The following is a 22001-nucleotide window of genomic DNA, read 5'->3' as shown; positions in this document are numbered from 1 at the left end:
GAAGACAAAAAAAACAATGTATAAAAGTAGAAACATTTTAATTCAATCATTAATAAAACAGATAAAAATAGTAAGAACATTCCGTGTAATAAACATCTTCAGGTATGCTGGGTTGTCCTTCTTGTCACCTCACGTGAGCAGACAAAGCAAACCAGCCTTCTCGATCTCTCTCCTTGTCCATCTATTGACAATGAAGAAAGTTTTTTCAAATCCAAGCAACGACATGTAAATAATGCACAGTGTGTGTGTGTGTGTGTGTGTGTGTGTGTGTGTGTGTACCTGTGTTTTGCCATCCCTGGTTTCTCTTTCAAAACTGTGAGAAGATGCATCAGAGCCAGCAAACCTGCAGCAAAGATAATTAATCATCTACATCATGTGATCTTCAGTCAGTTCTTCTTCCTGACATCATCACTTTGTGTCTGTTTAAGGTGCTGGAAACAAATGGTAAAAAGAACCTTGCTGTTATTTGTCATAACATCCCTCTCTGAGCTGATCTGATACTCACTTCCTCTCACCCTCACCGCCACCACTGTGTGAGCGGAGCTCCCGCTCAGGCAGCAGCTCTGATGCCTCCAGGCGTTCCGCTGCAAAAGATGAGGCGTAATGATTTTAAACTGTCATGTGTGCTCCAAACAGACAGCGACATGTTGCTTTTACCCACGGGATTCTGGATTCGGGCTGAAGGCAGAAGCCGAGATCGGGGAGATAGAGGGAGAGACTCTGGCTGAAACACTTTGCTTCTGTTGCTCGATTATTTCCAGCAGTCGACCTCGGGCTGCAGCGCTCTGCCTGTTCAGCTCCAGGAGGCGCTGCTCCACGCTGTTTGCACTGAAAGTGTTGGGTGATGTTGCCTAAAAAAACAAAAAAAACAACAACAACAAACGAGACACACACTGCATGTGAATCATTACTAAATCTGAATGAGGAGGCCACCTAAAGGCTCAGCGCAGTTCATTCCTCGACACACCTGTCCCATCACGCTATGAAGGGAGGGTCAGAAAGTTAGGCGGAGTCAGGGGAGCCACTACTCCACCTCTAAAAGGTGAGCTGCTCTCAGAGAGCTTCAAACAACCCCTTAAATCTCACCTGTTGAGTCAGCTGTTGTTCTTCAGGAGTCCACACATGCTGGCTCCGCCTCTCTTTACAGCTGGACCCAGACATCCTGCTCTCTGCAGCGCTCTGAGGTGTTACTCTCCCGGTGCTGCTGCAGCTCGACCCTCTTCTCTCATTGCCACTGTCGAACGATTCTCTGACCCCTGACCCGAGGCCCTTTGCCTGGCTGAGTTGAGCCCTGATAAGATCGGTCTCTCTGCTCAGCTGAGCAATCTCAGCTAGCACTGTGCCCGGAGACCTCTGTGAGCGAAGAGGGTCAGAGGTCAGCGATAGCGAGGAAGCAGAGGGAAGCTGAACTAGGGGCAGACTGCTGAGACTAGAGTCTGAGCTGTGAGCGCGGAGGTCCCCATAGGAACGCAGGAGATCCACAGCAGGAAGCTGCCGGTGCGGTGGCGCAGGATAAGTTGCTGTGGAAGAATGAGAAACAAAAATTAGCCGCCTCAAGGTGAATCATTTCTGTGCTGAATATTTGAAATCAGATAATAATTTTGGAAGTGAGAAAGTTACCAGGAACATGCTGAAAGTGGTCCCGCTGTTGAGGTGGTGAGAGGAGGACGGCAGAAGAAACAGGTACTCGCTCAGCACCCGTCGCAGACTGACAGCCTGTATACCAACAGTTCACCAAAATATAAACCATTTTCACCATTTACCAAATTCCTCTGGACAGAATATACACAGACAGACTGCACAAACCTGCAACTTTAACCTCAGAGTGTGGGGTTTGGCCACTGTGTTCACTCAGCAGTCCGAGCCCTCCCATCGCCAACACCACTGTGTCCAACTTCCGCTCCAGCTCTGCCGTCCGCTGCTGTAACCCTGCCTGAGAGGCACATCGTCACCAACTCGTGATTTATCAGCATAGCTGGAGTAACAATAACCTAAGCCCAGTCCCACCTGCACGGCTGTAGCCTCCTCTCTCAGAGTCATGGTTTCAGCAGTGAGAGCATCAATGAGCCTCTGCTGCTCTTTCAGCTCCTCCTCCAGTTTTCTCCTCTCCTGTGCCTCCTTCTGAGCTTCATCTTCCCTCTAACACATTACAGGCAGACAGTGATTTAAACACATATAGCAGACTGCAAATATTTGCATCAAAGCAAACCTGCCCTAAAATTTAAAAACTGATTCTATTTATTAATGTGAAGACCCCTGAAAAAGATAAGAACTGTGCTTCAGCATATTTACATGAGACTTTCAGCATTAGTGATGCTAAATCAGTAATAGTAACAAACATTTTACAGATCAAGCATTTCTAAAATGTGCTTTTGCTGCTATCTAAAGATTTCAAACTAGGAATTCGTGTCTCCTTGCATCCCCATCGATGACATGACTTTTTAAATAAAACCAACATTTAATAAGAAATGAATGTATCCTATATCCTATAAACTAAAAGATGCAGTGACAATGGTACCACGCTCTTATTTTTTGTTTATGCGAGTAAAGCCTGCATGGATTATCTTTAGTTTGAATAATAATCTCCACAAGCTTGTGTGACAAAACCTTTTTTGTTATCCGGCAGTACCTTTTTAAGGAGGTGCACCAAACGTCCCAGTGTAGAGACCAAGGCCACAGAAAATCCAGTAAGGCTTTGTGTTCTGTGCTTTTTGGGACTCTGTGCAGATGTTGGTGCTGTATCAGGGCTCAGTGCGTCCAAATCCGACTCCACCTGACCCAACATGGCCTGCAGCAGGCCCAGACTGGACTGATCCCCGCTGAGAGAGGCAACAGAGGAGCCGTCCAGCTCTGAACCCTGGGAAACACACTTCCTGCCTCTGCTGGTGTGACTACCGATCCAGTCTGTTCAGCATATAAAAGAAGAACAACATCAATTTTCTGACATGGTCTCATCTTCAAACAGAGTATTTCATTTTGGAGAAAATCCATCCCTTGCAGATATTACCTGACTTGCTCTGAGGCGGTTCAGAATTAAGAACCTGAGAAACCAGGACTGATGTTTCCTCTCTGGCGTCCTCCGACTGACTCTGTCTGGACCGAACACGCTGAACAGCCACGGTGGCATTGAGAGCTGAAATGACATTAGATAAGTGTTTATGTTCACCTCTAATGCCAGATTGTAATAAATGATTTCTTGATCACTACCTAAAATAAATATAACACACTTCTAATGGCACTAAGACCTTCTGATTATCTGTTTATCTTACCTGTCTGAGCTGGTGCCCTGTCTGATGTACAGGGTGTCATGGGACTATTATCCTTGTCTCCATGGTGACGGATGTGATGATGACCTTTGTGTTGCTGTGACACTCTAGCCCGAGGCTGCGCCTTCATTTTTTGTACATTGACCCTGCAAATAAAAGCGTTATGAGCAATCTAATAGTGACAGCAGCATCTCTGTCACTGTTGTAGTGTATAACAGTTAGCAGGGATTAGCACCTTCGGATTACATGATACTCTGAACTGGTAGAAGGACGGGCATCATCATCTCTGTGGTCGTCCTCTGAAGCTTCCAGTTCATTAAGAGCCTGAAATAAATCATTGTAATTGTGTAAAATGCAAATAAAAACTCAAAACAGTGTATAGTATTTAAAAACACACTTTTTTTAATCAGTGTAAGCATTGGATGTGTTACCTCTGGAGTGTTTTCTGTTAAATATAGGGTTTAGATCATTAAAAGAAATAAAATAAACTAATAAGCATAGTTGTTGTTCTTTAGATTATACATTGCACATGCTGTATTATGAAGCTAATAATGACAGTCTCAATAACACACACACCTCTTGATCCATCATTGACTGGCTGAGGAGAGACAGATGAGTTGGACGATCTGGTCTTTGAAGAACAGGCAGTTCTGAGTCAGAGTCACAGTTTGGAGCCACAGTCACTCTGGGGTGTCCTGAGGAAAAACATTTAGACATGAAGCAATACTTATGCAACCACCAGAGAGAATTTGTGGCTCTTCAAAATGAAAATACTGGGACAAACACCCAATGTTCAACAATCGGGTATCTCAATGACATAAAGCAATGGACAAGAAGTTATTCTATCTAGTCACTGCATCTGTTTATCTGCACACAAAACAAGTTGCCAGATACCGGTGTGCCTGCGTGGAGCATCTCCAAACAGGTCTTTGACCACAGCCAGGGCTTTGTCAGAACGGGCCAACACATCCTGCAGCAGCAGCTGATCAGAGAAAACCTGCAGCAATGCCACACAACTGAGTTTAACTCAACACTGTAAGAGCCACTAAAAAGATACAGATACACGTGCAATGCTGAAACTGAAAAATCAGGAACAGAGCAAATATATATATTCTCACAGCACTGTACTTACCTCCCTGATGATGCTGAGACTGGCCTGGTCCAGGGGTGCAGGGCTCCCTGCGTGCCTGAGACGCCGTTTCAGGGCTTTCTCTTTCAGCTCCCACTGAGCTGCTGCTTTGTTGTGAGACTTGTGGATCTCATGCCGATGACTCTGAACCAGAAGAACAATCAGACAATCGTGAGACCAAGGTACAGTAAATAACACTTAAAAAATAAAAAGTGCAAATGTTCTTGCACCTTACCAGCTCCGCAGGTGTCAGCTTGTGCACAGAGAGGTCGTTGACAGTGCTCTGAAACCAAAACGCTGAGAAGTTAGACAGGCTAAATAAAGGAACTTATAAAAGGTTAGCTTGAATGTTTGTTTTTTTACACCATGAACATGTTTCTTTAGTTTAGTAAGAAATTAGATTCCCTGGTGATCTGAGTAACCTCTAGAAAACAAATAATCTCTCCTCATACCTTTCTATTTCAGCTTATGGTAGAGAAGATTCACAGCAAGCAAGAGTAGACTGTCTTGTAATTGCACAGAAATATGTACAAGTACAAGACTGCTTGCTTAGTTGTGACTGGCCTTCATATGTCTCTAGTATTTGTTCAGCTGTCAATACTCACCACCCACTCTCTTCTTTGAGCTGCTGCCTTCTAGGGGCGAACAGGCCTTTTTCCTTTGGCGTGCTGCTGTGGACGCCACACTCTCACAAACGACATCTGCTCACAAACAATACGACAAGGAGACTTCGTTAAGGCTGCACACGTTTCATTTACCAAAAGTGTCTAGTATGTAACAACAAGCTAGCTGTTAACTCTCATTCCCATGGCGAAGCTTCTGTAACTTTCACTAAACTAGGATGTACGGCTGAGCTATCTTAGGCTAAAAGGCAAGTTAAAACTGAAAAAACATACTTTTTACAACGTGGAGCTCCGGTTAATAAAGAGAAACGCCCACCAAGCTGTCTTTAGACGCCGTTTTAAATGCTGGTGACAAATAATGGCATCAAAACCACCTCTTCAGTTTGTTGTGAGACATTTTTCAACAGTTGCGCGCCACTTCCTGTGCCGTTTCCACGGATACCGCTTCAAACTGTGGAGCATGACGGGAAATGAAGTGCTGCTGGGAAAGGTGGCGAATCCTTTTCATTAGGCGGCAAAAAATGCCCCCTGTCGGTGATTTAGGGTCAATGTGAGATACTTTATCATTATTACTGGTTAGTTTATATCTGAGGTTTTTATTTTGAGTAATAAAATTGCTTTTACATCGTAAATCCCTGAGACTAATTTCCACCCATTTACCCTGTTTGCACTCTCTTCTTCACCTCTCGTGTGTTCTCTCTGTTGCTTTGGATGGTTGATCGTAAGTATTTAAACTCATCAACCTTCACTACCTCTGCCCCCCACTCACACTACAGATTACAATGTCGTTTGTGAACATCATGGTTCGGAGCAGATCCCCGATGCAATCCCAGAAATAAGCTTTAAAGAAGACCACAACAATTTTCTTTGAATGTTCCAGACATGCTGGTAAAATAAAAATTAAAAACTAGGCTAAAAATATACATATGAAATTATATCGTGCACTTTTAAAACAGTTAAATTCAATCAGAAATATTGATGTGATTTTAATTTCTTTGTCAGTCTGATCAAAAAATTTGCCTTTGATAAATACGTTCATATCGCAATAAAAATACAATGATAGTAAACTGAATTTTAAAAAACTGATTCAAAATTAAATAGAAATAAAAATCTTAGAGATGTTTTCTGAATGAAGGTGAGGTTCTTGAAAAATCTTGTCTAAGGCTATTTGTCTAGGCCTTATGAGAACATCCCCGCTCTTCAAATGTTATTTAAATTAACCTCCAGAGAGAAAAAAAAAAACTTATGGGAACTTTCACTAGTTGTTGCTAACTTTCCCAAATAACCGCCATACAAAAAATAAAAACTTTGCATTAATATCTGGAATCACCACTAGATGGCAATGTCACTATTTAAATGTCTGCTGGTGTTGGCACAGACATGTCCAACTGTCAAATGTTTCATCTGCTCTTAACCAGAGAGGAACTGATAGGGTTTATTTATTTATTTTTATATCGCACAAGGCTCAGACTGAACTGGTTTAGGTTGCACTGTGGGGTAAGTTCACTCAAAAAATTAACGCTGTAGGATGGCCTGACAATTGCGACAAACCAACAACAATATTTAACTGGACACATGGTGTCTTTCCTTCAAGGTAGTAGCATTTTAATAGTAGTTTATAGTATAATAATAATAACAACAAATTCAAATAGTCTATCTGTATACCTGGAAATCGGTATAACATATGAATAATGTATTTTAAGCCAAACTGCAGTTTTTTTTTTCACTGAGAAAAATCCCTCTGACCTCAAGTTAAAAATTTGAGATCCAATCTGGACGACTGTTGGCAAAAAAGACGGTCGGATGATATATCTTCTTATTTTACTTTTTTAAAAATATCAACTAAATTGCAGCATTTTGACCAGTGGTATGTAGTTTGTTGGTATTCCCTGTATATTTACTCTGGTTGTTACAGTGAGGTGTGGATTTGCATCTGACTTTTTACACGCCCCTCTCACTCTGACACAGGGTGGGTTAGACTCTGTGGGCTTCAGTTCAAGACTGACACAGATTTGGTTGACTGACTTCTGACACTCAACAATGCAGGCCAAGCCACAAAAGTTTGAAACGTTATCTTTACGCACGGGGCTGGCTGTGAGAGGACTCGAGGCTGACAGCAGCTGCGCGCCCATGGATCAGGCTACAAGTGTTAGTTTCTCTGGATCCCCGAGGAAAGTCATTTGAAGAGTTCAGCCTCGCTGCAGTGCCAAAGGAAATCCATTAGTTTCTCTACACTGGATTTACCAGACCTCCGAGGGTTTGCAACTGGAATATCAGTCAAACTTATAAATTCATATATTTTCTGACTTTTTTTTTTAGTAGTAGTATCCATTTGGTTTTTGTGCATCTCCTGAATAACCGGAGTCACTTTTGGAGAATTACGCACGCGATTTCTCTAACAAATGACAGCCTCTAAGTGGTTTGTGGCTCCTGCATTGCATCCCTCCTGCTCCCTTCATCGGACCGACCCAGCGTATCACCCCCCTCACCAGCTTAGACGCGGGGAGTAAAAGCCTCTCATTCTCTTCCAGTGCGCCAGCGTGCGGCCGCGGGCCACCTGGCCGAGAATGTGGGGAGGAGGTTTCCCGATGTCTGTCACCGCGATTGTGACTCTGCTGTTGGTCATTATTGACGTGAAAGCGAGCGGGGAGTTTTGCCACGGCTGGCGGGACTCCCAGGGTGTCTGGAAAGAGGGCTTTCAGTGCCCGGAGAAGATAGACGGGGTGGACGCGATAATCTGCTGCGGGAAATGCGAGCTGCGCTACTGCTGCTCCAGCACGGATGCGCGACTTGATCAGGGGAGCTGCGATAACGACCGACAGTCACCGGAGCCCGGGACAAACAACAAGGAGAACAAGGACTCCGGTGCAGGTACAAGCCCATAACTTGCACTCACTCTCGCTTCTGATAATCCCACTAATATTATGAGTAGTACTGAAAGAAGAGCGCTTAAACATGTGAAGAGCAAAGCGCAAACAGAATAAAAACTAAATGTTTGGGGGGGGGGGTCTTTAAGTTAAACTCTTGTATAGGAAGTTTCATAGTTAAATCCCCTGTGTTCTGTAGACTTACGTGTGATTCATGTGAGAGAGACACTGAGATAACGTCGGTGCACTAAAACTGCCTGACCTGTTGCTTCAGTGGGGAGAGTGCAGTCTTTGTTCACTTCAGAATTTACAGTCTCAGTAAAACCTTTTTGATTTTATTCATTCCATATAAATCTTACCATACTGTATCCCATAAGCCAACCTCATACACACCCCACTGCTTATGTACAGGATGCCTTGAATTTGATATTGTAAATATCATTTAATATGACCTGCTGGGAGCTTTGGTTTCCTCTCATAAACTCAGCAGACTCACAGTATCTCCCTGTTAAAAGCTGCATCTGCTGCCTGGCAAGCGACAGCTGCACGGACACAGCAGACTCCTCCAAAAAACCGGTTAACTGCCCTCACAAATGGCAAACTGTGCCGTGTTTGTTCTTTAACAGTGCAAGAGAGGGGCCGGGCTCAGATCACGCCGTCCCCACGGGGATCAAGTTTGGACTTGACCGGATCTTGGACAGTGTAGCTCACGAAGAGTGCTGACAGCTCTGTTCATTAAAAAGAAGAAAAAACACACGCAATTTGCGTTATTTCCTCTCAGCAGGCTCGTGGAGTCTCTTTCTGTTGGCCAAGCTGCTACTGTAATCTAACCACTCCATGTCTCTGTGGTATCTGTGGGCTTTGAGGCCCTCACACTCAGGTCATGCTTCAAACTAGAAGCTCACATATAAGAGGCATCATTGCCAAAACCAGAGGCAAAGTATGACCCACATTTTCCAACTTTTACCGTGGATTGGGTGACAGACCTCTCCCCCTCTGGCCCCTCATTCATCACTGCTTACATTCCCATAAGTTAATCTACTGTAAAGTCTCTTGAAAGTGCACCATATCACGAAAGAAACATACTGAACATGAGAGAAAAGTGCAATACATGTTTCCTCAGAGGATACCCTGCCCTCTCCAGCTACAATCTGTCATTTGCTAATACTGTCACAGCTTATCACTACAGGAAGCAATATATACATTTCATCCATAGGCCTCCAGCCAAAATTACTTAAAGGAAAACCTTTTTTTCTTACAAAAAGAAGAAGTGTTTTTATTCATCCACAGCCCAGTTCATTTTGTGCATTTTACACATTTTTCATGTGCGTGCAGCCTATTCATCATCTCAAAGAGATACACATAGTGCAGTGTTGGGGGAATAACATGCAGGAAATTATTAATGTGCTGAACATGAAGGAACATATGGTATTTGGGAACAGGAGAAAGCCCGTGGGATAGGCTGAAGGAGGGGTCCAATCAGCCAGCCAGCCACGAAGAATCTGCCCAAAACAAGAGCTTAGCAGAGGGGGCTGCCACAGCTCGACTACAGCAACAGGTGTGGACGAATGACAGGGAACAATAGGAGGATGGGGGACAACTGCCATGTGCACAAAAAAATGCCTCAAAAGAAAGAAGTGAAGAATAAAGTTAGTTTTTTTTTTTTTTTTTCAAATTTATGTGAGTACTGTAAGAAAAGTCATGTAAGAACCTCATTGGCTTACGGAATGTTGATGTTATTTAAAAAACAATTCATACAAAAACATGACCTCGTTCAAAAATGTCATGTGACAACCTCATTGGCTTATGGAATTCTGATGTCACAGGCTCATGAATTCTTAAGTAGGGGTGAGGATGTACAACTGTTAGTCCGTTATTTGCAGCACTTGTGTTAGCAGCATTCAAACGTTCACCAGTAAAGAATTTTCAAACATTTGGATCCTTTCCGTACTCACGGTATACAGACTCCAACATGTCTCAGAAACAGCAAGAAAGACAAGAAGTTGACCCCAGCTCTATTCCATGGTATGAGTCCCTAGACCCTTATATCAGCTCTCTTCCTTGGGATGAACAGGTAGAGTTAGAGGAAAAGCGAGTGGAAGAAATGGAGAATGAAAATCTCATGAACAGAGAGAAGATTAAGATCCTGACGGAAGAAAATGAGAGAAAGAGCGCTGAATTAGAAGAATTATCCTACCAGCTTCAAGAAAAACAGGGTATTATTGAGGAGAAACAATGGGCTCTCCAAGACGAGAAGAATCAGGAGCTCCAAGAAAAGCTTGATGGAGCTCTGGAAAAAATTAAAGATCTGCTCCAAAAGGAGACAAAAGAGAGCATTAAAGGGGATAAAATGCTCAAGAAGAATCAGGAGCTCCAAGAAAAGCTTGATGGAGCTCTGGAAAAAAATAAAGATCTGCTCCAAAAGGAGAAAAAAGAGAGCATAAAACAGGAAAACATGCTCAAGAAGAATCAGGAGCTCCAAGAGAAGCTTGACGAAGCTCTGGAAAAACTGAAAGAAATCCACCAAGAAGAGAAACAACAGTCCACACAGCAGAGAGACCTGCAGAGCAAGCTCCAAGCCATGGAGGAAAAATACAAAGCGCTGCAGGTGAAACATGATAAAACTCTGCAAAAAAACCAACAGTTGCTTCAAGACAAGAAGCAAATGGCAATGGAAAAGAAAGAAATGGACTCCAATGTTGACGAGATGGAGGAAAAATACAGATTGCTCCAAATCAGGCTCGATAAAACAGTGCACAGAAATAAAGAGTTCATTCAAGAGAGAGAGCAACAAGAAATGCTCGAGAAAGAAACGGACTCCAAGCTTGAAGTCTTGGAGGAAGAACTGAAAATGCTGCAAATGACTCTTGAGGAAACACTGCTCAAAAATAAAGAGATGCTTCACGAGAAAGACCAACAGAAAATACATCAGGAAGAAATGGATTGCAAGATGAGGAACATCGAGAAACAAAATGAAGGCTTGCAAGCTATGCTTGATGAAGCTCTGGAGAGAAATAAAGAGATCCTTCACGAGAAAGACCAACAGAAAATACAAAAGGAAGAAATGTATTGCAAGCTGAAGAACATCAAGACACAGAATGAAGGCTTGCAAGTTATGTTTGATGAAGCTCTGGAAAGAAATAAAGAGTTGCTTCACGAGAAAGACCAACAGAAAATACAAAAGGAAGCAATGGATTGCAAGCTGAAGAACATCAAGACACAGAATGAAGGCTTGCAAGTTATGCTTGATGAAGCTCTGGAGAGAAATAAGGAGATCCTCCAAGACAAGAAACAACAGCCCGTAGAGCAGAGCGACCTGCAGAGCAAACTCCAAGCCATGGAGGAAAAACACAAAGCTCTGCAGGTGAAGCATGACAAAACTCTGCACAAAAATCAACAGTTGCTTCAAAACAAGAAGCAAATGGAAATGAAACAGAAGGAAATGGACTCCAAGCTTGACGAGATGGAGGAAAAACACAGATCGCTCCAAATCAGGCTCGATAAAAAAGTGCACAGAAATAAAGAGTTCATTCAAGAGAGAGAGCAACAAGAAATGCTCGAGAAAGAAACGGACCGCAAGTTTGAAGTCTTGGAGGAAAAATGCAAAATGCTCCAAATAACTCTTGAGGAAACACTCCTCAAAAATAAAGAGTTGCTTCACGAGAAAGACCAACAGAAAATACAACAGGAAGAAATGGATTGCAAGCTGAGGAACATCGAGAAACAAAATGAAGGCTTGCAAGTAATTCTTGATGAAGCTCTGGAGAGAAATAAGGAGATCCTCCAAGACAAGAAACAGCAGCCCGTAGAGCAGAGCGACCTGCAGAGCAAACTCCAAGCCATGGAGGAAAAACACAAAGCTCTGCAGGTGAAGCATGACAAAACTCTGCACAAAAATCAACAGTTGCTTCAAAACAAGAAGCAAATGGAAATGAAACAGAAGGAAATGGACTCCAAGCTTGACGAGATGGAGGAAAAACACAGATCGCTCCAAATCAGGCTTGATAAAAAAGTGCACGGAAATAACGAGCTGCTTCAAGAAAAAGACCAGCAGAAAATACAACAGGAAGAAGAAAAACTTATTCTCCAGAGGAAAAATCAAGTACTCCAAGAATTGTATAATGAAACGAAGTACAAAACAACTGTACTGGAAGGAGAAAAGACAAAACTGGAAAATCAATGCTCAGCGATGCAGAGTAGCATCAATGAAATGCTGAGAAAAAATACAGAACTTGAAGAACTTTCTAAGACCTTGAAGCACAAAAACACTGAAATCCAGGCGCAAAAGCAAGAACAACAGAAAACACATAAAGACCTGCAGTGTAGACTTCAAGATATCCAGAAGAGAAACCAGCAGCTGGAAGACATGCACACAGATGTGCACAAGGCAAAGCAAATAGAGGAGGCAACAGTTAAAGAACTGAAAGACCATCTTAAAGAAAAACAAGAACAATTAGAAGACATGGTGAAAAGATGCAGCAAACTTGAGAAAGAAAACACAGAAACAATGGATGAGCTGAAAACCCTCATCATTGAGAAAAAAGTGCTCGTGGAAGAGTATCTGAAAAAGAAGAAAAAACGCTTCTTCTGGTTCTGGAGGAGAGACACTGCTGCTTCTCACCTGATGTAACCTCGTCTTCCTCCACCTCTATTCCATCTTCATTTTCCCCCTTCCCCTTCCCCTCCCTCCCTTTTCTTTTTTCACCCTCACCCCCCGACCAGTCCCGGCAGTTGACTGCCCCCTCCTGAGCCTGGTTCTGCCATAGGTTTCTCCTTTAGGTTTCTTTCACTTTAAAGGAGTTTTTCCTATCCACTGTCGCCTGGTGCTTGCTCAGAGGGGATAGTTGGGGTTTTCTCTCCTCTCTCTCTTTCCTTCTTTCTATCCCCCCTTTTCCCCCTTCTACCTTTTCCTTTACCCAATAAACACAATTGGCCACATTTTACATGTGTTTGAAAAATGTCTTCATTCAACAATAATTCATCTTAGGTATAAAAACAAGAAATGGGTAATAGCTGCATGTGTGTTTGTGTGTGTGCATAATATACATACTTTCATCCCAGAAGGAATTAATACTAGATGGGTAGAGACAGGTTTTAAAGACTAGAAATGAAAACATGTGAGTCCTGTCTTTAAATAAAAATATAGAATTCCCTATATTCCTATCTATTCCAAACAACGGTAGTAAGTAACAAAGTTTCAAATTTGTCTTTCCCTTTGACTCTTAATTTATTAACCATGAACAAGAGGTCAGAGGTCAAATGTGGCACGATACCTTAAATCTTTCTATGATACTTTCTGTATTTGGACCAGAGATGGCAACACCGCATAGTCTGATTACTTTTTTCAAGTAACGAGTAAAGTAAGGGATTACTATTGCAAAAAAGGTAATTAGATTACTGTTACTTTCCCGTAAGCAGGCCACATTACTGCGTTACTAATCCTCGTCATTTTCTTCGCGAGAGTGTCTCATGACAATGACGTACGAGCGTGCGACGTCCGTGGCAGCAACAGACGTGTGCAGATCAACAAAGGATAATATGGAGTGCAGGAGAGAGTACGACCATGCAGGGTTTAAAGCTTGGAAGTACTGACATTACTTTGACTTTGATTGTGTAAAAAGTGACAAAAACATTGAAAACATACGGTAGTGAAGTCGAGTTTTTGTGATTAAGTTCTTAGCTCCCTGTTTTAGTTTTGTTGTTGTCCTCCCCGGTGTTCCCCTGACTCTCTTGGTATTTGATGCATGAAGGCTTCCTCGGCTCAGCTCCCGTCTCCACACCCTGCCGTCACTTTTTTAAATACTTCCATCACACCAACAGGCACTTTAGAATCACCAATTGACAAGCATGTCTTTGGACAGGCTCAAACCGGAGAGGTGATCAATGGACCACAGCGCTGCACACCCCTGGCAACTTTAGGGGTAAAGCCACTGGTTTGTGGTGGTTGCCAGGTGAAATCAGGGTCTGCTGCACCAAAAACATAATTGTGATTGCTATCAGATTGCCATAGTCATCTGCAGTTTGCATGTAGGATGCCAACTACTCACCAAGCGGTGGGAAAAGTTTGGTTTGGTTTAGTTTGGCGTTCATCTTTACTTTTGCGTCCTTTCTAAAAACACTGACATATAGGTCTGGTCTACCTGGACTGGCAGCATGCTCGAGGTGTCCCAGGCTCGTCTGTTTGGTGACACGGTAGATGAGCTCGCCCGGCTCGCTGTCCTGGTCGCTGGCTGACAGCTGCAGCGTGGTCAGCTTCTGAAAAATTACATTTTCTTATGTTGCAAGTCTCAAATCTTGATTGCCTAGATCCATTTAGTGTTTTATCATATGTGCTTTAAGCAGTAAATCTCAGGTAAAATGAACTGTTCTATCTGCCAGGAAGGACTCAAACACAGACCCAAGATAAACAAAGACTGGATACAGTCTTTATATTATCTGCATGTCGTTTGAAATCTACAAGACATGCTGACTCCATGTCTGTGTAGGTTCCTAGTCAATCAGGTCATGGGTGTCTTAAGACCTTGAAAAAAAAAAGGCAGCCTGACTCCTTTAAAACATTTCACTTCTCATCCAAGAGGTTTGTTCAGTTTGAAAAACAAAAAGGTGGAGAGTCCCAGCTATTTAAACCCTAGTGGAGGTTGTTCTCTATGGAGGTGGTAGCTGACCTACCTACTATTAATCATGAGCTAAGGTTTGAAAAACCGCATGTGTCATTACCAACAGGGGTTCCAAGTAAAACCACTGGCATCATGGGAGAGTGTCTGCGTCTAAATTTCACTCTTTCATGGATGCCAGCATATGCTTGTCAAATAAAGCCTGATTTTAATTTAGTTTTCTTTCTATAAATAGAGATATTTCTAAACTGGAAATGTTCAAACTGGCGCAGAAAAAAAATTCAAAGGGTATTAAGTGTCTGATGTTTCAAATTTCCTGGAAGGACGATCATTACAGTATACTGTAAAATGAAGCACTGCATGTACATATTATACTAGAGACTACATAACCACAGCTGTAGCTCAGGAGGTAGAGCTGGTCACCTACTGATCGGAAGGTTGGTGGTTCGATCCCTGGCTCCTCCAGTCTGCATGTCAAGTATCCTTGGGCAAGATACTAACCCCAACTGACATCCATCGGAGTATGAATGTACTTAGAAAGCACTACGTATAGACAAAGTGCTTGTGAGAATGGGTGTGATTGGGTGAATGAGGCATGTTGTATAGAGCGCTTTGAGTACTCCGGGAGAGTAGAAAAGCGCTCTATAAGAATCAGTCCATTTACCACCAGAGGTGTAAGCACATTTTGCAAGGCACTCATTATACATTAAAACAGTTTTATAAACCTTCATATATGTGAGATAAGGAAACCAATGAACAGCCTCAAACATAAACGAACAGGTGGAGATGCAGACTGTATTTGCAGATTACAACTCCACCACAAAACAAACTTCCATATGCTCAGCAAGGAAAAACAGTCAAGTAAGTAAGACTGAATGAAGACAGATTAAAAATTAATTGCATCTGCTCACACATTACTCAGCTGTAGGGTTTTCTAAGTACTCAGATGTAACACTGAGGAGGAAAACCCAAAGAAATGGCAAACAGAAGTTCATTCTAATAAATTGGAAATGTGGGTCACGTCCGTCAAATGGAGAAAGAAACTTGTCACAGTGAAGACAAAAAAAACAATGTATAAAAGTAGAAACATTTTAATTCAATCATTAATAAAACAGATAAAAATAGTAAGAACATTCCGTGTAATAAACATCTTCAGGTATGCTGGGTTGTCCTTCTTGTCACCTCACGTGAGCAGACAATGCAAACCAGCCTTCTCGAGCTCTCTCCTTGTCCATCTATTGACAATGAAGAAAGTTTTTTTCAAATCCAAGCAACGACATGTAAATAATGCACAGTGTGTATGTATGTGTGTGTGTGTGTGTGTGTGTGTGTTTACCTGTGTTTTGCCATCCCTGGTTTCTCTTTCAAAACTGTGAGAAGATGCATCAGAGCCAGCAAACCTGCAGCAAAGATAATTAATCATCTACATCATGTGATCTTCAGTCAGTTCTTCTTCCTGACATCATCACTTTGTGTCTGTTTAAGGTGCTGGAAACAAATGGTAAAAAGAACCTTGCTGTTATTTGTCATAACATCCCTCTCTGAGCTGATCTGATACTCACTTCCTCTCACCCTCACCGCCACCACTGTGTGACCGGAGCTCCCGCTCAGGCAGCAGCTCTGATGCCTCCAGGCGTTCCGCTGCAAAAGATGAGGCGTAATGATTTTAAACTGTCATGTGTGCTCCAAACAGACAGCGACATGTTGCTTTTACCCACGGGATTCTGGATTCGGGCTGAAGGCAGAAGCCGAGATCGGGGAGATAGAGGGAGAGACTCTGGCTGAAACACTTTGCTTCTGTTGCTCGATTATTTCCAGCAGTCGACCTCGGGCTGCAGCGCTCTGCCTGTTCAGCTCCAGGAGGCGCTGCTCCACGCTGTTTGCACTGAAAGTGTTGGGTGATGTTGCCTAAAAAAACAAAAAAAAACAACAACAACAAACGAGACACACACTGCATGTGAATCATTACTAAATCTGAATGAGGAGGCCACCTAAAGGCTCAGCGCAGTTCATTCCTCGACACACCTGTCCCATCACGCTATGAAGGGAGGGTCAGAAAGTTAGGCGGAGTCAGGGGAGCCACTACTCCACCTCTAAAAGGTGAGCTGCTCTCAGAGAGCTTCAAACAACCCCTTAAATCTCACCTGTTGAGTCAGCTGTTGTTCTTCAGGAGTCCACACATGCTGGCTCCGCCTCTCTTTACAGCTGGACCCAGACATCCTGCTCTCTGCAGCGCTCTGAGGTGTTACTCTCCCGGTGCTGCTGCAGCTCGACCCTCTTCTCTCATTGCCACTGTCGAACGATTCTCTGACCCCTGACCCGAGGCCCTTTGCCTGGCTGAGTTGAGCCCTGATAAGATCGGTCTCTCTGCTCAGCTGAGCAATCTCAGCTAGCACTGTGCCCGGAGACCTCTGTGAGCGAAGAGGGTCAGAGGTCAGCGATAGCGAGGAAGCAGAGGGAAGCTGAACTAGGGGCAGACTGCTGAGACTAGAGTCTGAGCTGTGAGCGCGGAGGTCCCCATAGGAGCGCAGGAGATCCACAGCAGGAAGCTGCCGGTGCGGTGGCGCAGGATAAGTTGCTGTGGAAGAACGAGAAACAAAAATTAGCCGCCTCAAGGTGAATCATTTCTGTGCTGAATATTTGAAATCAGATAATAATTTTGGAAGTGAGAAAGTTACCAGGAACATGCTGAAAGTGGTCCCGCTGTTGAGGTGGTGAGAGGAGGACGGCAGAAGAAACAGGTACTCGCTCAGCACCCGTCGCAGACTGACAGCCTGTATACCAACAGTTCACCAAAATATAAACCATTTTCACCATTTACCAAATTCCTCTGGACAGAATATACACAGACAGACTGCACAAACCTGCAACTTTAACCTCAGAGTGTGGGGTTTGGCCACTGTGTTCACTCAGCAGTCCGAGCCCTCCCATCGCCAACACCACTGTGTCCAACTTCCGCTCCAGCTCTGCCGTCCGCTGCTGTAACCCTGCCTGAGAGGCACATCGTCACCAACTCGTGATTTATCAGCATAGCTGGAGTAACAATAACCTAAGCCCAGTCCCACCTGCACGGCTGTAGCCTCCTCTCTCAGAGTCATGGTTTCAGCAGTGAGAGCATCAATGAGCCTCTGCTGCTCTTTCAGCTCCTCCTCCAGTTTTCTCCTCTCCTGTGCCTCCTTCTGAGCTTCATCTTCCCTCTAACACATTACAGGCAGACAGTGATTTAAACACATATAGCAGACTGCAAATATTTGCATCAAAGCAAACCTGCCCTAAAATTTAAAAACTGATTCTATTTATTAATGTGAAGACCCCTGAAAAAGATAAGAACTGTGCTTCAGCATATTTACATGAGACTTTCAGCATTAGTGATGCTAAATCAGTAATAGTAACAAACATTTTACAGATCAAGCATTTCTAAAATGTGCTTTTGCTGCTATCTAAAGATTTCAAACTAGGAATTCGTGTCTCCTTGCATCCCCATCGATGACATGACTTTTTAAATAAAACCAACATTTAATAAGAAATGAATGTATCCTATATCCTATAAACTAAAAGATGCAGTGACAATGGTACCACGCTCTTATTTTTTGTTTATGCGAGTAAAGCCTGCATGGATTATCTTTAGTTTGAATAATAATCTCCACAAGCTTGTGTGACAAAACCTTTTTTGTTATCCGGCAGTACCTTTTTAAGGAGGTGCACCAAACGTCCCAGTGTAGAGACCAAGGCCACAGAAAATCCAGTAAGGCTTTGTGTTCTGTGCTTTTTGGGACTCTGTGCAGATGTTGGTGCTGTATCAGGGCTCAGTGCGTCCAAATCCGACTCCACCTGACCCAACATGGCCTGCAGCAGGCCCAGACTGGACTGATCCCCGCTGAGAGAGGCAACAGAGGAGCCGTCCAGCTCTGAACCCTGGGAAACACACTTCCTGCCTCTGCTGGTGTGACTACCGATCCAGTCTGTTCAGCATATAAAAGAAGAACAACATCAATTTTCTGACATGGTCTCATCTTCAAACAGAGTATTTCATTTTGGAGAAAATCCATCCCTTGCAGATATTACCTGACTTGCTCTGAGGCGGTTCAGAATTAAGAACCTGAGAAACCAGGACTGATGTTTCCTCTCTGGCGTCCTCCGACTGACTCTGTCTGGACCGAACACGCTGAACAGCCACGGTGGCATTGAGAGCTGAAATGACATTAGATAAGTGTTTATGTTCACCTCTAATGCCAGATTGTAATAAATGATTTCTTGATCACTACCTAAAATAAATATAACACACTTCTAATGGCACTAAGACCTTCTGATTATCTGTTTATCTTACCTGTCTGAGCTGGTGCCCTGTCTGATGTACAGGGTGTCATGGGACTATTATCCTTGTCTCCATGGTGACGGATGTGATGATGACCTTTGTGTTGCTGTGACACTCTAGCCCGAGGCTGCGCCTTCATTTTTTGTACATTGACCCTGCAAATAAAAGCGTTATGAGCAATCTAATAGTGACAGCAGCATCTCTGTCACTGTTGTAGTGTATAACAGTTAGCAGGGATTAGCACCTTCGGATTACATGATACTCTGAACTGGTAGAAGGACGGGCATCATCATCTCTGTGGTCGTCCTCTGAAGCTTCCAGTTCATTAAGAGCCTGAAATAAATCATTGTAATTGTGTAAAATGCAAATAAAAACTCAAAACAGTGTATAGTATTTAAAAATACACTTTTTTTAATCAGTGTAAGCATTGGATATGTTACCTCTGGAGTGTTTTCTGTTAAATATAGGGTTTAGATCATTAAAAGAAATAAAATAAACTAATAAGCATAGTTGTTGTTCTTTAGATTATACATTGCACATGCTGTATTATGAAGCTAATAATGACAGTCTCAATAACACACACACACACACACACACCTCTTGATCCATCATTGACTGGCTGAGGAGAGACAGATGAGTTGGACGATCTGGTCTTTGAAGAACAGGCAGTTCTGAGTCAGAGTCACAGTTTGGAGCCACAGTCACTCTGGGGTGTCCTGAGGAAAAACATTTAGACATGAAGCAATACTTATGCAACCACCAGAGAGAATTTGTGGCTCTTCAAAATGAAAATACTGGGACAAACACCCAATGTTCAACAATCGGGTATCTCAATGACATAAAGCAATGGACAAGAAGTTATTCTATCTAGTCACTGCATCTGTTTATCTGCACACAAAACAAGTTGCCAGATACCGGTGTGCCTGCGTGGAGCATCTCCAAACAGGTCTTTGACCACAGCCAGGGCTTTGTCAGAACGGGCCAACACATCCTGCAGCAGCAGCTGATCAGAGAAAACCTGCAGCAATGCCACACAACTGAGTTTAACTCAACACTGTAAGAGCCACTAAAAAGATACAGATACACGTGCAATGCTGAAACTGAAAAATCAGGAACAGAGCAAATATATATATTCTCACAGCACTGTACTTACCTCCCTGATGATGCTGAGACTGGCCTGGTCCAGGGGTGCAGGGCTCCCTGCGTGCCTGAGACACCGTTTCAGGGCTTTCTCTTTCAGCTCCCACTGAGCTGCTGCTTTGTTGTGAGACTTGTGGATCTCATGCCGATGACTCTGAACCAGAAGAACAATCAGACAATCGTGAGACCAAGGTACAGTAAATAACACTTAAAAAATAAAAAGTGCAAATGTTCTTGCACCTTACCAGCTCCGCAGGTGTCAGCTTGTGCACAGAGAGGTCGTTGACAGTGCTCTGAAACCAAAACGCTGAGAAGTTAGACAGGCTAAATAAAGGAACTTATAAAAGGTTAGCTTGAATGTTTGTTTTTTTACACCATGAACATGTTTCTTTAGTTTAGTAAGAAATTAGATTCCCTGGTGATCTGAGTAACCTCTAGAAAACAAATAATCTCTCCTCATACCTTTCTATTTCAGCTTATGGTAGAGAAGATTCACAGCAAGCAAGAGTAGACTGTCTTGTAATTGCACAGAAATATGTACAAGTACAAGACTGCTTGCTTAGTTGTGACTGGCCTTCATATGTCTCTAGTATTTGTTCAGCTGTCAATACTCACCACCCACTCTCTTCTTTGAGCTGCTGCCTTCTTGGGGCGAACAGGCCTTTTTCCTTTGGCGTGCTGCTGTGGACGCCACACTCTCACAAACGACATCTGCTCACAAACAATACGACAAGGAGACTTCGTTAAGGCTGCACACGTTTCATTTACCAAAAGTGTCTAGTATGTAACAACAAGCTAGCTGTTAACTCTCATTCCCATGGCGAAGCTTCTGTAACTATGAATAATGTATTGTAACGGACTGGGTTACAAGTTAGTTGACTGTTGTGTTATCAGTGTTTTGTGTTCAGAATTGCCAGTTACTTATGGCATAGTTGGACCACACCCGCAGCATGGTGATTTACTGAGTGTCCTTGAATGTGCAGTAGTCTAGAGGCCGGTTGGCCTGTCAATCAGATCAGCTACCAATGACAGAGAGTCTGGAGGAGAGCAGGTGTGTGGTTGGCTGAGAGTGTTCGGGGGGTGGGGGCTAGAGTGAGTGTGTGTGTGGGGCGGAAGAGAAGGAGAGAGTCGGGGGTTATGCTGTTGCGGAGAGCGCACTTTATGCTGTTGTTTTGGCGTTGGCTACGGCCCACAGTAGCCCGTGTTACTCTTCTGAATAAACACCGGTAACTGGAACGCTGATCGTCTGTGTCTTCTGTCGAGGGACGCTACACTGGTGTCAGAAGTAAAAGCGAAGCTTTTGCCTCCGGAGTTATCTGCGCTCGCGCCGCCCCGACTCACGGTATTGGCTGTGGACGCTGGAGATTTTTGCGGGACTTTGCGGAATGCTTCCGATGGATTACTCCAAGATCAAGCGAGAACCTACAGCGGAGGCTCACGGACACGACTACTCTGCCGGGGACCGGAGGTTCGCGGAGCACAGAGAGCGGGTGAGGCAAACGACCGCGGATTTGGCGAGAGAAGCCGGCTTTGCATCCTCTCACCGTTCGAGTGGCCGAAAGAGCTATTTGGGGACTTCTGCAGCGGCTGGGGGTGTGGAGAAAGACATACCGACGCATAGAGACACTTTCCACGCTTCCATGAAGACCCCCAGGTATGATGGCAAGGCTGACTGGGAAGCTTTTCATGCACAATTTGAGCTGTTGGCCAGGGCTGGTGGGTGGTCTGCTGAGGAGAAATCCCTGCAGCTAGCTATGTGCCTTACTGGCGATGCCCTGTCTAGCTTGCTGCTTTTGAGCCCAGAGGGCAGGGGGGATTATGATGCTTTTGTTGGGGCTCTGAAGAGGCGGTTTGGTTCTTGCTCTGCTCCGAGCCTGCTGCGCTCCGAACTTTGCAGCCGCCGCCGCCGCCCAGGAGAATCCATTAGGGACCTGGCTAATGACATTGAAGGGCTGGTCCACCGCACCTATGCCCACATGCCCCCCACCATCCAGGGCGAATTAGCTTGTGACCACTTCCTCCAGGCCCTGCTTCCAGATGAGCTGAG

The 22001-nt window shown here is 43.8% G+C and overlaps 3 protein-coding genes across 6 annotated transcripts in view; 1 reads left to right on the top strand and 2 right to left on the bottom strand.

Moving 5' to 3' along the window:
• Positions 1-21: 21 nt before the first annotated feature.
• Positions 22-5464, bottom strand: LOC146380328 (spindle and centriole-associated protein 1-like). 3 transcript variants are annotated; one of them, XM_084939326.1, is made up of 18 exons: positions 5292-5464; positions 5001-5096; positions 4631-4678; positions 4399-4539; positions 4161-4263; positions 3843-3961; positions 3502-3590; positions 3270-3412; positions 3008-3133; positions 2630-2904; positions 2008-2139; positions 1807-1933; positions 1621-1716; positions 1087-1520; positions 662-851; positions 506-584; positions 280-343; positions 22-181 (listed from the first exon to the last, which is right to left on the bottom strand). In XM_084939326.1, exons 6-18 carry the CDS (start codon positions 3855-3857, stop codon positions 125-127), a joined length of 1827 nt encoding a protein of 608 aa, XP_084795452.1. In that variant the 5' UTR covers positions 3858-3961; positions 4161-4263; positions 4399-4539; positions 4631-4678; positions 5001-5096; positions 5292-5464; the 3' UTR covers positions 22-124. The 3 variants fall into 3 exon arrangements, with proteins under 3 accessions (XP_084795452.1, XP_084795453.1, XP_084795454.1); XM_084939327.1 differs by having other exon boundaries at positions 5335-5463; XM_084939328.1 differs by lacking the exons at positions 5001-5096; positions 5292-5464 and adding an exon at positions 4848-4932.
• A 2121-nt stretch (positions 5465-7585) lies between these two features.
• Positions 7586-15483, top strand: LOC146380327 (uncharacterized). The gene is made up of 2 exons (XM_084939939.1): positions 7586-7889; positions 9739-15483. The coding sequence occupies exons 1-2, from the start codon at positions 7586-7588 to the stop codon at positions 12513-12515; spliced, it is 3081 nt and encodes a 1026-aa protein (XP_084796065.1). The 3' UTR covers positions 12516-15483.
• A 91-nt stretch (positions 15484-15574) lies between these two features.
• The window catches only part of LOC146380325 (spindle and centriole-associated protein 1-like), a 20664-nt gene continuing 14237 nt past the window's right edge, over positions 15575-22001 (bottom strand). Inside the window, exons 1-17 of one of the 2 annotated variants that reach the window (XM_084939320.1) lie at positions 20570-20798; positions 20200-20247; positions 19968-20108; positions 19730-19832; positions 19412-19530; positions 19059-19147; positions 18827-18969; positions 18565-18690; positions 18187-18461; positions 17565-17696; positions 17364-17490; positions 17178-17273; positions 16644-17077; positions 16218-16407; positions 16062-16140; positions 15836-15899; positions 15575-15734 (exon numbers count right to left, since the gene is read on the bottom strand). In XM_084939320.1, the coding sequence (XP_084795446.1) occupies positions 15678-15734; positions 15836-15899; positions 16062-16140; positions 16218-16407; positions 16644-17077; positions 17178-17273; positions 17364-17490; positions 17565-17696; positions 18187-18461; positions 18565-18690; positions 18827-18969; positions 19059-19147; positions 19412-19530; positions 19730-19832; positions 19968-20108; positions 20200-20247; positions 20570-20665 (2319 nt within the window). In that variant the 5' untranslated portion in view covers positions 20666-20798 and the 3' untranslated portion in view covers positions 15575-15677. Of the gene's footprint in view, positions 15735-15835; positions 15900-16061; positions 16141-16217; positions 16408-16643; positions 17078-17177; positions 17274-17363; positions 17491-17564; positions 17697-18186; positions 18462-18564; positions 18691-18826; positions 18970-19058; positions 19148-19411; positions 19531-19729; positions 19833-19967; positions 20109-20199; positions 20248-20569; positions 20799-22001 lie in introns of those variants that run through there. The other variant, XM_084939321.1, reaches the window with a different exon arrangement.

This window comes from Perissodus microlepis, chromosome 9 (genome assembly GCF_051167445.1).
Source record: "Perissodus microlepis isolate ML-2025 ecotype Zambia chromosome 9, ASM5116744v1, whole genome shotgun sequence".
Lineage (NCBI taxonomy): Eukaryota > Metazoa > Chordata > Actinopteri > Cichliformes > Cichlidae > Perissodus > Perissodus microlepis.
The sequence above is the reverse complement of the archived record's forward strand: the minus strand, read 5'-3'. Positions and strand labels throughout refer to the sequence as shown.